At 36.4% G+C, this 16708-nt stretch overlaps 1 protein-coding gene across 4 annotated transcripts in view; it reads right to left on the reverse strand.

Annotated features, from left to right (window-relative positions):
- Positions 1–679: 679 nt before the first annotated feature.
- LOC140549228 (chemokine-like protein TAFA-2) overlaps positions 680–16708 on the reverse strand; it is a 43577-nt gene continuing 27548 nt past the window's right edge. For 3 of the 4 annotated variants that reach the window (XM_072672650.1, XM_072672651.1, XM_072672652.1), the window contains 5 exons: positions 14433–14533; positions 8785–8940; positions 5305–5429; positions 3675–3724; positions 680–1325 (listed from right to left, as the gene is read on the reverse strand). In XM_072672650.1, coding sequence (XP_072528751.1) covers positions 3695–3724; positions 5305–5429; positions 8785–8940; positions 14433–14532 — 411 coding nt within the window. In that variant the 5' untranslated portion in view covers position 14533 and the 3' untranslated portion in view covers positions 680–1325; positions 3675–3694. The remainder of the gene's footprint in view (positions 1326–3674; positions 3725–5304; positions 5430–8784; positions 8941–14432; positions 14534–16708) is intronic. The other variant, XM_072672653.1, reaches the window with a different exon arrangement.

A 16708-nucleotide genomic window follows, 5' to 3' on the forward strand; every position in this document is an offset into this window, starting at 1 on the left:
ATCATAGCTATGAAAACTGCATTGTAGCCTCACATTAGTACAGAATATCGTATTATTTAATTAGACAGATTAATTTTGCAATTGCGATAAAGTCAGAATCTCAAAACTCACTGGTAATCCTTTGATGTCACTTTGGTTAGACAATGGCCTGCATTACACTGATCCACATTATTTTTCTTTGTGGGGTAATGTGACTGCCAGAATTCATCAAAACACTCACATAACTTTGTTACATTACTTTTTTCTTCATATCTTGGGAAATTTTTGCAAAACAAACTTTGTGTGGATCAGTGAATGTGATTTTCAGCATGCTAGGCAGCTGTTTAGGGAAGCCCATGGCTGCTAATTGAAATGGTACTGCAGAACAGGTTAGACTTTCCCTCGCTTTTTACATGTATTTGATGTCTCTCTAAGCATAGACAGAATGAAGCCCATAAAGTTCCACCTTTCTTGAAAACCATCACATGGTTCCTGCCCCAAGTTCCTTCTTCAGTTCCAGAGCATTTCTATTGCCTTTATGTTGTGTGTTTGTTTACTGAGCTTTTTGACTTTTGTTGTCTTGTGATATGCTAAGGCACAAGGCTTTTGTGACACCAGTTGTTTAACCGAATCTGACAATAGACACAGTAAGCCTACTTCACAGGGACACAATTATTGTAGTCTAATAGACAAGAAGAAATTTAAAGACAATCATAGTTTATTGTATCATTTTTGTTACTTACACATATGGGGAAGTATTGGCATGAGTGTATATACCTGCAACTGTCTTAATGTCTTATTTAATGCAATAGAATTAATGTCATTAATGTTGCATAACGTAACATAAGGTTACATGTACATTCACATCGGAACTTCTAGACCCCTTTACCTACAAAAACAAAGCTCACAAATATTCTCCAATATACCTTAGCATCTCTACACTGTGCTTACATAGTAGTCCAATTGCCATTACTGGTGTCTCAGCTTGACTAAAAGACCTGTGTTTTGAGGCAAAATAGTTGTTGCACCCTGTTTTCACCCTGTTATGCTGTGGATCCACAGAAAGGAAAGTCTGGAGCTGGGTCTTATGTCCAAGCAAAACTGTAAGCACTATTCACTGCAGTAATCCACTACAAGCTGTACAAAGATGTGGGGGACAAAGCACACAGCAGCGTCCAAATGTGCCCACGGTAGATGCCGAGTCAGATGTGCAAGACAAAACATTCTCCACTGCAACTCGTGAATGTTGTGTCCGGTTCAACGCATCCCAGTGGCGATCAGTCTTCAACTCCTCATAGAACAAACCCAGTGGCAAGGATGAGGATACTGCACAGCTTTAATTCAACCTGGAACACATAATATTTTTCACTTAGTTAGAATAAGGCTAGATGTTTGTGACATCATTAGATATTGTGTAAAACATCTTATAATTAAAATCCAGTGCAATTAAAACAACAATGTTACCATTTTTTAATACATTTCACCAATCTTTTTATGACAACGGACGGACTTTAAAAGCAAAATCTGTGGTTTTATGAGGCTGCCAGTGGTACGGGTAAAGATGCACCCTTTGCTTGCACAGTCAGTCATTTGAGCATGCAAGGATTGTACAATCTAAATAGAAACGCACTGTCAACAGAACGGGACACTCTGGAGCAGCTTCACATGATCCTAAGGTTACCTCACAACAATTCCCACTTTTGGCTAAAGGAGTATACAGCACCCCAGCATTTGGCTGTGGAGCAGTGGAACTGCATTCTTTGGAGTGATAAAGCTCTATATAATACCACTGGGCAGAGTACATGTTAAATATGGTGGTTTAAGAAAAAAAACATCTATCTATTCACAAATAACTTTCTGTCCATGCTGTTTCTTCACCTTAACAAGCCAAAGTTTGATGAGTGAAGTCTATAAGCTGTCATCTGGGCAGAACACTGAACCTCTACTATCCTCCCTGCCAGGCTGCACTGAGCGATTCACAGCAGTGCACTCATCAAGAGGGGAAATATTAAATTGGTGACGGATTTTCCAGGCCTTGAACTGTGACTGGGAATGAGTTTTTTGGTTAGTGCCTTCTTGCGGCCTCCTGAGCGGCAGAGCCGCTGCCTGAGACGGTTCTGCATCGATAACGGATTTGAGTGGCTTACTTTTGCTGAAGTTTTCTACTCCTCTGGGCTGATGCAGATACTCCAGGCCTGGATACTGCCGGAGATTAAATGACCTGTCGAGATTTGTGGATGGCACACACCATCCTCCACCAGAATTGCTCTCTGAGAGATTTCACCTCAGCATAGGTCTGTGCATCATTCTCAAATGAGCCTGCTTGTGGCTTAAATTTTTTGTTGAAAATATTCATTAATTTGTGCACTTTCCACATTGGCTACAGAGCAATGGATATCTTACCACTGACAACAGGTTGACTAATTTGTTTTTTGTCCTGCCTAAATAAGAAGCAAGTCAATTTCATTTATTAGAATCAAGTCATAATTGTCTACAATAAAAAATACCTTTACATTTTTAATTATTTAAATTGAATCAATTCTGTAATTGAATAATTACATGTAAAACTATGCAGTAGCAGCTGTGGGAGGGGCAGTAGCCTGAAAGCACTAATAAATGACCACATGAACAAAAACACCACAAAGGATAGAGCAGTAAGACATAGCAGTACAATTTTAACTTTCCACATTTAGTATGACATAAGCAAAGGTGCTTAACATACAACACTATATTGTGAATATTGGAATATTGTAAGATGGATCTAGACTTTGCATATGTGGTCATGCATTTTCTGATATAAAAATATAACAATAATTTTAAATAGGTTTTGCTTGGTTAACAATATTACTTTATATACTACTGCATCTCACAAAATTGGAATGTTGTGAAAAGGTCAAAATCTCATGGAAATTAAAAATACAAATTCAAATTATTCTCAACATTCAAATCATTCTCAAATTATTAGAATATTTCATAAGATCAAACATAAAAGAATATACAATATAAAAATGTCCAACTTCTGTGTTCGTCTATACACTTAGTACTTGCTTGGAGCTCCTTTACCATGAATTACTGCTTCAATGCGGCATGGCATGGAGGCAATCGGGTTGGAGCTAGGTTGAGGGTTGGGAGGGCCTTAGGATTTGGATCTAGGGTAGGGGTAAATATAGGCTTAGGGATTGGAGCTAGGGTTAGATGCTAAGGTTAGAGTTATTATAGCCTTAGAGGTTGGAGCTAGGGTTAAGGTTAGTATAGGGTTAGGTGTTATCATTAGTAAAGCCTTAGGGGTCGAAGCTAAGGTTAAGGTTAGGAGAGCCTTAAGATTCAGAACACAACACACTTAGGTTGCAGGTGGTAAAACTTTTGGTGTTCTGAAATGTTCTGAATGTGTTGTTGCAGACCAATAGCACATAACTGCTGCTTGATTGGCTAAAATGCAGTGATTGTATTAAAAAATGTTGACTATATTATGTATGTCTAATAGTAGAATATACCACACAACAGAATATCAGCACATGTCTAGCATGCAGTCAATGCCATGCAGGTGCAGCTGGGGTGATTAAAGCTGGCCATGGGCGGGTGAGTAGATGAAGCTTTGTGGGCAGGGGCTGTTACTGCAGCTAGTAGCCTTGAAACATCAATCCCACCTAGACGTCACCAGCCATCTCTTAATGTATAGTGAAGTGCGGCCTGACCTGTATCTGGTTTCCAGCGGTTACCAAAGCTGGTCCCGGTCAGAAGAGATCTGCCCCGAAGGTTACATGGGAAATGAAAGGAGGAAACAGGATTAGTTTAATATTTCATAGAGAATGAAAGAAATACCTTCTTTTGAGGTTTATATGTTTTATAACCGGGTCGATATAAAACCACCACAAACAACAGCAGCTGTAGGAATGTGCTCTGTTTTAAGCCGCTTAAGACTCCTAGAATCAATAATTAGGCTCCAGACAGGTTTGGTGTGGCAGTTTAAATAATTGATAGAATGTGGATGGAGAAGAGCAGAAGTGAAGCCATATAGTCATCATAACTAGGACAAGGGCATTGGCATCAGCTTACTATTAAAAGGTTCTAATTAAAGCAACCAGTATGTTAAGCATATGGGTCATATGGGCAGCCATACATATAGTTCCAAATACTACATAAACTCACACAAAGAAAGCTTAAAATACAATGAAATGTTATTATATTATTAATTTAAAGAAATCAATTGACTCCATAATATCTCTAGACTCCTATAACCAGGTGTACATTTGGTCTGCAGGCCTTCTAATATTTACAGTTATTTTATTTTGTCGACTAGCTTATGCAGGGCAACTTACAACTTAATAACGTTATAAAGGTAGAAGAACATAATGTCTAGCTTTAGAAACAATCATAGCACAATGCTATCAAGTGCTAGTTCCCTGAGGCATAAGAAATTGATAGTGATAATAGTCTTAGAATGACAATGAAGGGCATACTAGTGACAAAGCTGCTGAGTAGACAGGCTGCTAAAAGAATGCCAATAAAGACTATATAATTGGCAATAACCAATGACCACTATTTTTAACAAGATGGCTGGATATAGTCTCATACACTATATGTCCAAATGTTTGAGGAAACACTTTCTAATGCATGCACGTGGCTACTTTAAGTTACACCCATTGCTGGCACAGATGTGCAAACGAACATACACAGCTTGTATAGTCCCTGTAGAGAAGTACTGCCAATAGAATAGCTGATAAACATTAACCTATTAGCATCATGCCTAATGCCAGGCATAGGCTAGAGAGGTAAAAAGCCCTTCAGCATCGAGCTGTGTTCTCTAGAATGGCGGTGCTCCATCCAGTACTTTTGGGATGATTTAAGGGAATTTGGGATGAGGTAGGGTGATCTTCTCACTTCCTGACCTAACTGACCCTCTTGTCGCTTAATGCAATCAAATCCTCACAAATCACAACTAAAAAACTAGTAGAAAGCCTTTTCTGGATGGTAACTCATGTCCAGTCTCACATCCTGTATTTTGCCATGCAGAAAAAATGTATGATACATTCACCATACAGCATAATGCCATTATTAGGTTGCTGAACCTACATTCATTTTAAACCAACTGGACATGTAGAAAGAACTAGTAATAAGCACAGCACAGCAATATCGCAAAATATATTTTTTTTTACATACTTACAAAATATTGATTAAATACTGCAACACTATTCAGATTCAGGCAGATATTTCACTAAATTGTAGTTGTGTAAAAGAATCACTTTGTGGAGAAAGAAGCTAGATGTAGTTTGACCATCTTTAGTATGACACAATTTCTTGACAAGGGGCAGTGGTCAAATGTACCTTTGTTGTCTTGATCTTGTTCCCTGTAGCACAACTCCAGCCTTTAAGGTCAGGCAGAACCTTACACTCTTCTCCATCAAGGCATGGGTGCATCTGACACCACCACTTTTGCTCTACAATGGAGGCTGTGGGGAGGAAACAAAAACAGTTTCAATCCAAATTTATACAATTAACATAAACATTATTGACATTAAGATCCATAATATACTGGTAATATATGGGCACACTTTTAGGTAACCAAAATATTTATTTCAATAGCAAGTGTGTTTTGCCTGTAAAACACATTAGTCTATTTTTGCTGTAAAAATTCTAGTAAATATAAATTCAGTATTCACACGGTCAAATTGTTTTCAAAGCAGTTATAAATATGTAAGGTAGACAAATACAGGTCAAAGAACACAGGTTGGCTGCTCACTTCAGTTCCATCAACAGCTCTCCTGATTTACTTTAAATTTACTTTAAACACCCCAGAATGTTTTTGCAGCTGTATGTACCAAAATAGTTGCAACTCCAAGTAACCATTTTTCCATGTCCCTAGCACTCTTTATCTATTTAATTTAAACAGGCTGTTTGTATTAGTGTTAAGACCAATATATGTAAATGTCTGCCTGCTCTAATACTGTGTCTCAGTCAAAAAGTAGTCAAGGCTACAACTGTCCTTGTAACTTCATGAATAGCATGAATAGGTGAAGACAAACTTCTGCAGACTAAAACAGCAGATACACAGCCATGGTCTGAAGTTTACATAGTATACTCATCATGCACATGAATGCCATGGTATTCTATTCTATTTTTAACAAAAACACTGACTTTTTGATAAACAGCTTTACATACAATTTTTTCAGAAAGGTTTTTGCAACATTCTGAGTAAAGAGAGCTTGCATGCTAAATGACTGTTACTGAGGTATATATTTTCATACCTGTTTTCTCATGCAAGTTATGGAAGTACTTCCACTTACTTGAGTTACTTTGCAAGAGATTGTCGTGGAGAATGTATTGCATGTATATTGCTGTACCTTTCAGCCATTTAAATGAGAGAACTGTATTCTGTGTAAGAGACCAGTATCCCACAAAGGTCTAAGAAAAGGTGTAATATCTAAATATGTACTAGGGATAATGAAAAGGTTAAGTACTGATCGTTTTTTCGAGATTACCTGTAGTGCACTCCTGACTGAGCACATTAGCGCTATGCTTTAATTTGCAGAGAATGTCAGAGACAAAATGTCAGTGAATAGGTCAGACGGCACTGAGGGGCTAAGGCCCATCTCAGTGTTCTCTGATAGCTTTATTACAGCTTGTGTTGTAGGGCAATCATGAGTCAAAGCAGTTCAAAGCAGTATGGTGGCAACTTCATCTGGCCTTTTAACAGTTTTAGACCTCTCAGAGTGGATTAAGAAGAGATATTGATATTAGGCTTCAGTCGTGATCTATTCACAAAGCTATTGTTCTGCTACTCTGATTGATTGAAGGATTACAGGTGCTTCATACTGTATTTTCTACAGGGGTGAAAATACTTGAGTAATTGTAGTTTATTGTATGTTAGTATTATTTAAGAACATTTTTAGTAGTATTACTTAATATTTGTTTCTTTACGGGCAGTCAAATTCCATTTCATTTAATCACCAAAAACCACTAAAAACAAACAAAAATATTAAATCACCCTTAAAAAGATTAGAATCATTGAACTGACATGGCTGCAGTACAAAAACAACGCTGCTCCTTTCCCTTCCATGTCATTTGACTTGCGACGTTTTTTGCAGAGGCTTCTTTCTTTTGACTGACATCTTTAACATTTTAGAGTTGTTTTGGAGGCTTAAAAATCTTTTTGCATGGTGACGAGCCATTAACACTGCTGAGGTTCAGAATCAGTAAACTCTTAATAATCTCTTTTAGGATATCTTAGAGTAATCATCAGAGCGATTTTAAATATTCAGTAAAAGTTGTTTTGTGCATGGGTTGAGTAATTTGTAGGCAGTCAACACCAAGGAAAAAGTACTTATACCCTCAGTGGTTGGCAGTGTTCAGTTTCTCCATACTTCCACTAACTTGTTGAGATTTTGATACATTAATTAAATTGAAGCAGTTTCTATTTACACTGCTACAAATAAGGCTTGAGAACCATTTTGAAGTTGTTCAGTTTATTACATATGACAATGTATGATGGGTACTTGATTATTTTAGACCTAGAAACTGCAATTATATTTAAACCCTTTAAGAACCCCCTTTCATTGAAGAGTATACAAACAAAACTGTGTTATAAACATAGTCAGGGGACATAGAGCATGCTCTTGCTGCTCATTAAATGTACAGTATGGAATGTTTCATACATTACAGCTGGAAATGGGTAATAGAAAGTCCTATTTGTGTATAAACAAAAACAAACAAACAAACAAGGAAACAAGCTTAAACTCTATATTTTGTACAGCATAAGGCTTGGAGACAAATTCTAGCAAGGAAAGAAAAGAGCAAAAAATGCACAAAATGTTCACACATATTTAATAAGTAAAGAATCCCAGGAGTGATGAGTAGACTTTTTAACATTCGTGCTCTACCCCCTAGTGAACATGTATGTATATGTAATTTCACACTTATTTCATGCTAGCACCTTCAGCTGTTACTGAAAATGAGAAGCTTGGCGCTAAACAAAATTATGTCATTTACATCCCTGATTCAACAGTAATTTCACAATGTAACCATATGGGATTATTGTGCCCTCCTGTTGAAAAGGGAAAATACTTTAACATGGGTTCTGAAAGTAGACTATTTTATGTGAGAAATATTAGAATAATGATTAAAGAATTTAAGTAATTTCAAACACATGCACATCCAATTTTTTATATTTAACTTAAGTACTAAATTTAAAGGAGAGTGATACTTTACAACACATATTTATTTCCAGAGTCACATATTAGAATCATCAAAAAAATACCCTTACAGGGGTGTCACGCCCATTTGAGATGGGAAAACACGTGCCCCACCAGATTTTTAATACTTGTGTTTTTATTTTTATTTTATTTACCTTAAAATTTGCTATCATTTTATGTTAATGCCAATCATAATGTATTTTGTACATAATGTACTTTTCTAATGATGTCACAGATCATATATCAAGAACTAGCACACCCAGACACAGAAAGTGATCTGATTTGGAGTCTTGAAGATAGATACAGTATTAGGCATGAGAATTTTACGTTTGGCTATTGTTGCATCTGTAGTTGTATTATAGGTCAGGATTATAGGTTATATGTACAAAGGCTTATGGTTCTTTTAAGGAGGCAGTGTTGGAATATTTATGTAAAATCGCAAAAAAAAAAAAAAACACTATATATTGTTTTTTTTTTGTGCACACACTTTCCTATAATGTCAAGGTTGTAGGAAGAATCATTTTATTGTTACAAAATATTTACATTATGTTTTATTAATGTGTAAGTAATGTACCACGATGTATCGAAAAATTGTAATGTCTTATTTGGAACATACCATCTACGCAGGAGGGTGCTGCTCTAGTGGTCCCAGCCACTTGTCCTGGAAAGCAGGAGCATTTGACTGTCTGAGAGCGTTCCTCAATCTTGTTCTTATTGCAGCATCGGTGTAATGCTACAACCTCACATGTTCCGGTTCTGACGTGGTGAACTGCTAAATGAGAGCACAGGTTAGATAATATAATAGATAGATATAAAAGAAGCTTTTTTAGCAATTGAAAACACTTCTAGCTCTACAATAAAAGCAGACAGACTATGACTTCAACATTTACAGCAAAGCCTTCAGCCAGGCATACCTGGCATACCAGGCATATGTATTGTTTTGAACTGTCAGCTGACAGGCTTCTATGAGCAACTGTCCAAAGTTCCAATGCTCAAAGCCCACAAAGCAGGGAAGGGCTATAAAAGAACAACAAGAACTCTCATATTCTGGTCACCCCCATGGAATACTGGCCCCCATTTTAAAAAGTTGTGTTCAAATTCACTGTTAAATTCACTTTAAGTGTTGTGTTTATGAATGAAATGCAGCCAAGTGACAAGTTAGTTTTGGATTTAAAAGACCAAAGCAGAATTTAGAAAAACACTGACATGTAAAGACATTCAAAACACAAATACCAGGGTAACAGGTGAGGTACTTGTAAGGGCCAAAGAATATACAGGAAAAAGTGGCCCCAGATTCTATACCAGTGTCTGGCACTATGTACACTTTCTTTCTCTGAGTAAAAAGTGCAGTGCTCAGTATTTTTAGCCAGTTCCCTGCTCCCCCAGCATTGTATGAATTATTTAAAGACAGCATGGCTCTGTGCACTTTTAATTGCTCGTGACATTACCATGAGGTGTCCTCCTCCTGTGCTTGCAGTTTTCTTTTTTTTCTTTTTTTTGACTAATGTGGTAAACAACTAATTAGGAGAGTTTGGACACCTGCCCTCACACTGTTCCATACCAGAGCAGACAAGCTTATCTAATTATACTGCATTTGCATGAACTACTGCGTTTGCAGATTTCTTTTGTACTAAATTAGTTGATTGTAAGGATTTTTGGCCAAGGTTTATCAGAATCAGAATCAGATTTATTGGCCAAGTATGTTCACACACACACACAAGGAATTTGTTCAGACTGTTAGCGACTCTCTAGTGTTAACACTATACAGCTAATCTACATATAATTTACAGACAATACACAACATACAGAGAACAATAGTATACACAGACTTTTTGAGGACATTTCTATACAGTGTGCTTTACAGTGTTATTCACAGAACAGCAGTAAGCAACACTTTACAGATTAAATATTGTGCAACCACAGCAGTGTAAACATGAAATGAGTAATGGTGCAGTAATAGAGTAAATGTAGGATAAGAGTGATAAGAGTTTATCAGTAGTATCGATGGCCTGTAGCTGATGATGGTGATCAGCTATGTATGAAGGTGATGGCCTGAGGGTAAAAACTGTTGTTGAGTCTGACAGTCTTAGTGGACATAGTTCTGTAGCGTCTGCCAGACAGGAGCTGAAAGAGGTTGTGACCAGGATGCGAGGAGTCTGTAAGGATTTTCTCTGCCCATATGCATGTAATTGTCGTAGGTAACTGTTTTCATAAGGATTTTCTACATTTTTGTTTGGTAAAATATTATGTGAACGCTCTAAATGCAACAATTTTGGATCTTACGTTCAACGTTCAATCTGTTTTAATACGTTTTCTTGTTATATATATACATAACGTTTTATATACATAATATAATGTTTATTGGTTTATTCCCACAACTGAATACAAGCTTTTCACATTTGGAAGGCACATTTCTAAAAGTGAGGCAAGTTTGTACATTTTATTATTAGTGTAAATTCAGAAAATGTTCATCTTCCATGTTTTATGTTTTAATAAATGCTTTAATTCCTAAGTATGAAAAACATTTTATGACACATTCACTATATGTTATTTATCAGTGTAATATTAATGTGATTATGTATTTATTGATGTTTTTATGAGTTTTTAGTTACTTCGTATATTTACATATAGGTTTTGTTTAACCATAATTACATCACATGTTTTCACAACATTCTCTGAAAGTTATTTCTAATCTTCCTGAAACCTTTTGAAAACATTGCTGCATGTTCCTACAACATTATTTGATAGCTGGGTTAAAAAAAGACAACAAATAATTTTAACGTACTACTGATTTATGACAGCCTATTGTGGGGTAATCGGGCACAATCTTCTCCTGAAGTGTAAATTTGCTTGGGTAGATATATGGATGGATAAACTACCAAAAATCGAATTTGCCATGCCATGTTTTGTCAGCTTTCTGAATTGTATAGTTCAGAGGTACTGAGGGAAGTAGACAAGTAAGACATTGCATAGTGTTATTTCAAGTCATGTTTTTCATTGCTGTGAAGATAAGGTCATGTCTCCGCCAGAGGCCCGAAGTGTTCGCAGGTATGACTTCCACCAAGATATTTGGATAAAGATGAAGAACATTTAGAGGCAGAACAACACTGTGAGAACCCCCCCTCCCCGCCCCCCAACCACTTTCTTATTCACACTTTTAAGGGAAGACAGAATTACACAGGTATACAACACACTTCTGAGATCCTAAAGGTTCTGGGTTTCATGCTTTGAAACAACTTTGTTTGGATTTTAGGACATGCATGTATGACATACAATTACACAGTAAATCACTAACTTATATCCAATTCACTTTTGTTTTAAGGAATGATGTTGAACTTCTTTTGAAATAGTAAAGTAAATAGGACTGTACACAGAGAGGTCTGTAGAAAATGAATGGAATTAGGTAATTAATGTAAGCATATGTCTAAAGTATCAAATGTTGCTAGAAGAGCGTTGTATAAAAAATTACAAAAAACTAATATTAAAAATATTAATAATAAATAAATAAATGTAAGTGATTACATTAATATTTAATTATTTAAAGTAACTGACCTAATTCAACAGAGGTCCAGGCAATTGGTGCTAGTAGTCTTACAATGGAGATCACCAAAGAGGTGTCAGTGTGTCTCAACTGATTGTAGTATAAGGACACCTGTCTGGAAGGTCCAGTCACTGGTTATTACTAGCTACAAAAACACCATAAAGGCAAAAGAACAGTCCACCCTACCCAGAGAGAAGGTTATTTAAGAGTATAAGTCAGGGGATGGATACAAAAAAAAGTTACTGACCACCCCTTTGAGTACAGTTAAATCCATCATGGAAGGAATATGGCTCATGTGTAAATCTGCCAAGTCCTCACAGGCTGAATGATCATGCAAGAAGCAGACTAGTGAAGGAGACCAGCAAGACATCTTTTTAGGTTTTCCAATTCTACATTCTGAACATGGTTAATTTAGTGTGGAAAATGAAGACAGTTAATATTGCATAGGATATACCTGGGGTTTGTTTTTGTCAATTGCTATAACTGAGAAAACCAACATTTCTGTGCTAGGTAAAGCAGTCTTTTATTTTGTTTGTGATTTGAAGTGCACATTTATTTACTTCCTTTCAATTTTGAGAGACAATTCCACTCTCCTCCTTATGCTGCACATTCTCCATGAGCTCAGCTTGCTATGAATGATAAAAGGTGTACAGTTCCAGAAATAAAACCCATGGGAAATTAGAGTGTACAGACATTTTCAGATGGAAATTGAACTCATGCAAGATAATTCTGATCTAGTCCCTGCTAAGATGATGAGCATCTTGAGTATAAGTGAGCCAGAGCTGCTGCCACTTCACCAAACTCATCCCTAAATGACAGAAAGCTGCCTCACACCTGGATGTGCAAAGGACTCCCTGCAAAGTAAGCAGACTTACATATTATCCAGGGGTTTGTTGTGTGTACGTATGAGGATTAAAAAGTTTTTGCATTTGTACTTTTAAATTCATACATGTAAACAAGGTACACATTGGTGACACTATATTTCCTTAATCTTTAGGATGCCAGGGGTAAAGTTGATCTGATGTAATGCCATTTCCAGGGGCAGGAAACCAACCAACTTCAAAATCAGGAGCACTGGAAACCATTGTAAGGGAAATGACATAACATAATAAGGACAATAAGGTAAAAGACATTAAGAGAATAAAAGGCTAAAGCTTGTTTTAGGGTTTTTCCATTTTAGACATATGAAACATCATTGTAAACTCGAACAGAAACTCTTAAAATTAAGTATTTGTCTTGTAAAATATTTCATTAGTCATTTTAAAGGGGGCAGGCTGTTATTGGTGAGGTGGGACAGCAAATAGAGAGAAGCTTTAAATCTATAAATATATAGAACTTTAAGAATATTGTAGACCTGCACCAGGCTGGGAAGAGCGAATCTACAATAGGCAGACTGGTGTGAATAAATCAGTTGCTGTGGGAGCAATTGTAAGAAAATGGAAGACATACAAGACCATTGATAATCTCCCTCAATCTGGGGTCCCACGCCAGGTGTGTCCCCCTGCCTAAGCCAGTACATGTCCAGGCCTGTCTGAAGTTTGCCAGAGAGCATATGGATGATCGATAAGAGGATTGGGAGAATATCATGTGGTCAGATTAAACCAAAATAGAACTTTTTGGTCAAAACTCAACTCGTTGTGTTTGGAGGAAGAAGAATGCTCAGTTGCATCCCACGTCCCCCACCTACCCCTCCTTAAACTCCTCTTCTTCGTCTTCACCTTCATCCCCCTCCTACCCCTCCTTAAACTCCTCTTCATTAACCTTTCCTCTCCCACAGTTCCCAATGTATATAAGGCCCTCCCGAAATATCCCTAACCAGACTGGATTGGTTCAGACTGAATTGGTTTAGACTGGAATCGATCAGACTGGATTAGTTTAGACTGGACTGGTTTAGACTGGATATGGTCTGACTAGACTAGACTGACCGTGATTGATCGAGTTGTACAATTCTGTGTGTATCAATAAACTCATCAACACTGAAAATCCAGTCTCCTTACTCCTGAATCTGCCTCCTGTTTGCCGGATTTCTAACAGGGTAGAAACATTATGCTTTGGGGCTGATTTTCTGCAAGGGGGACAGGACGACTGATCTGTGTTAAGGGAAGAATGAACGGGGCCATGTATCGTGAGATTTTAAGCCAAAACCTCCTTCCATCAGTGAGAGCATTGAAGATGGAACGTGGCTCGGCCTTCCAGCATGACAATGATCCCAAACACACCACTCAGGCAATGAAGTGGCTCTGCAAAAAGCATTTCAAGGTCCTGGAGTGGCCTAGCCAGTCTCCAGACCTCAGCCCCATAGAAAATTTGTGGAGGGAGTTGAATGTCCGTGTTGCCCAGCGACAGCCCCAAAACATCACTGCTTTAGAGGAGATCTGCATGGAAGAATGGGCCAAAATACCACCACAGTGTGCAAACCTGGTGAAGACTTTTGACCTGGTCTCTCACAGTTGAAGTGTACCTATAATGAAAATTACAGACCTCTCTCATCTTTCTAAGTAGGATAACTTGCACAATCAGTGGCTAACTAAATACTTTTTTTTCTTTGATTATTTGAATTTATTGCCCCAACAAAAGGCTTTAAACATCTAAATGCTCCAATAAATGATTCCCAAGTAAAGGTTTCTTGCAGCATTGTGAAGCTGGGACTATGAAGCATGAGTATAATTACAGTTTCATGTGATAATGTCCTCTTTCTCACAATATTAGTTTGCACAACTCACCATTATGTCCTGCAGTGTTTGTTGGTGATAGCAAAAGTGTGACCATGCAGATGAGCAGCAGTACTTGTGTGAAAGCCTTCTGCTTGTGTTTTTTAATCATCCTGGAAAGAGAGAAAGAGATCAGAAGCAAAAACATATGCTTTACTGTGTGCTTTCAGCATCTCAAACAATCACAACTACAGCTGAGTCACATACACATGTGAACAACAAAAAGTAAACATACTATGACTTAAGTATAAAATATTTTTAAAAATAACTTGCAATAACAACGTAATTCTGCATATAACTGCAGTGACACTTTTAGTATGTATGTATCAGTATAGGTTAGTCTCTATTTTTAGTTAGCACCCTGTTTAGTAAAAAATGTTAGTAGAGTAATATGACACATCATGTGTCAGCCGTGTTTAATTCTGTACAGTACAGATGCTGGCACTAATGTAACATGAAATTTTCCACAAAATGAATTAACAACTAGTAGTCTATTTATGGCCATTAACAGTATTTTTTAACGTACAACAGGGTTGTTCTAGTCCCCTGAATCTTATAAATACTACTAATTACTAACTAATTAATTAAATTAATCAACTAACTCTTAGTCATCACCTATTAAGCCATACCTGTCCATGATCAGAACCCAAAAATGATATGTTTTGATAAATCTTCTACAGAGAACATATTTCAGCACATTTAAATCATACATACATAACATATTTACAGAATTTACCATACTGAGAAAATAAAACATAATATCTGGAATATACAAATGCTATATATTTTGTTTTATCCCCAACTTAACAGAATCTGCGCTAAAAATAAATTATATAAATAAATAATGCATCATATATATAAAATAAATTGCATCATTTTAACAGGGGTGTCAAACTATAAATTGTGTATGACTACAGCTTTATTTCAGCTCAAATGAAGCTGAATCAAAAAGAGTTCTATCCAGTACTGAAAAGGGTTCTTTGACTCAAAAGCCTAGTGGAATGTTTTTTGGTGCTTTATAGAATAATGTTTTGAAAGAGTCTGTAAGAATCTTTTATCTGAAAAAAATGTTTAAGAATTGGAATTACAAAAAACATTTATGAATTTAAATGAACCCTTAAAGCGTGTAGCAATGATATACAGATACATAATTCAAACTGAATACACTAAAAAGGAAACATAATACTGCCTTGTTAACATAAACACCTAACCTGTATTTCAGTTGCTCGAATGGATTGCGTTGACTGTTAATTGCTATTATTAATAATAATAATTTTTTTATTTATCAACATCTGTATCATATTGTATTTTATCAACAAATAACCTATAACTATGGTAAAATCATTGTAACACATGGCCTGTTGTAGCTTATAACAAAACTGGACAATATCCACTAAATCATATACTGAATACCAGTTCTCTGACTGACCCCTTTAATCAGCTATAAGTGATCTGCATGTGAGTAGGCTTTGTTCCTGAGGTGCTAGTCTGCGCTACATTTCTCAAGAAATTATGATCAAGGAAAAACACATTACATTAAAGGAAAAACAAACACATGGTAATTACTGTAATGGTTGACAGTTACACACCAAGGTAATGCTTTCCTTTAACAACACATACAGTAAATTACATATTTCACAAGGGGGGTGAAGGTGATAAGACAAGACAAGACAAGAATTCAGGGGTGTGTTTCTGCGCACATCCATTTTAGGATATCTATCAGCTGACTATCAAGTACTGATTAGTCAGCCCCTCAGACATGTAAATGAAAATATATATGAAAACATTCTTTTGATGCGTTATTTAAAACAATTCCACTCATATTCATAGTATTAATATAATAATATAATATTCTAATATTCTTACCTTGTCATCAAGCATTTTAAACAACTTATATTTTGTTATTTTTACTCCATCCTAAATACTAATATTCACCAATTAAATGGAAATCATATTATTGTTAGGTCATTGGTAAGGACCAATAAATGCTCCTCTGAGTGGTGTGAGTACAGTAAGACAGTAAGAGTGTGAGTGAATATTGAATAGCATGGCTTCTTTTCTGCTGTAAGCATAGCAAGAATAGATGTTGTGGTGCAAGACAAAGTAGTTCTCATAATCACATTTATGCCAATAAAGATTGTTTTGCAGCTTTTTATTTTGTCAATCTGGCAACCATGTTCTTACATGTTCATATGTCAGTATTTAATCAGAGAAAAAAAACTTCTCTGATTAAGACTCTGAGACAGAACAATAGAGAATTGTAGCTGCTGATTTTATTTTAATATGTC

The sequence above is a fragment of the Salminus brasiliensis genome, chromosome 2 (assembly GCF_030463535.1).
Source record: "Salminus brasiliensis chromosome 2, fSalBra1.hap2, whole genome shotgun sequence".
NCBI lineage: Eukaryota > Metazoa > Chordata > Actinopteri > Characiformes > Bryconidae > Salminus > Salminus brasiliensis.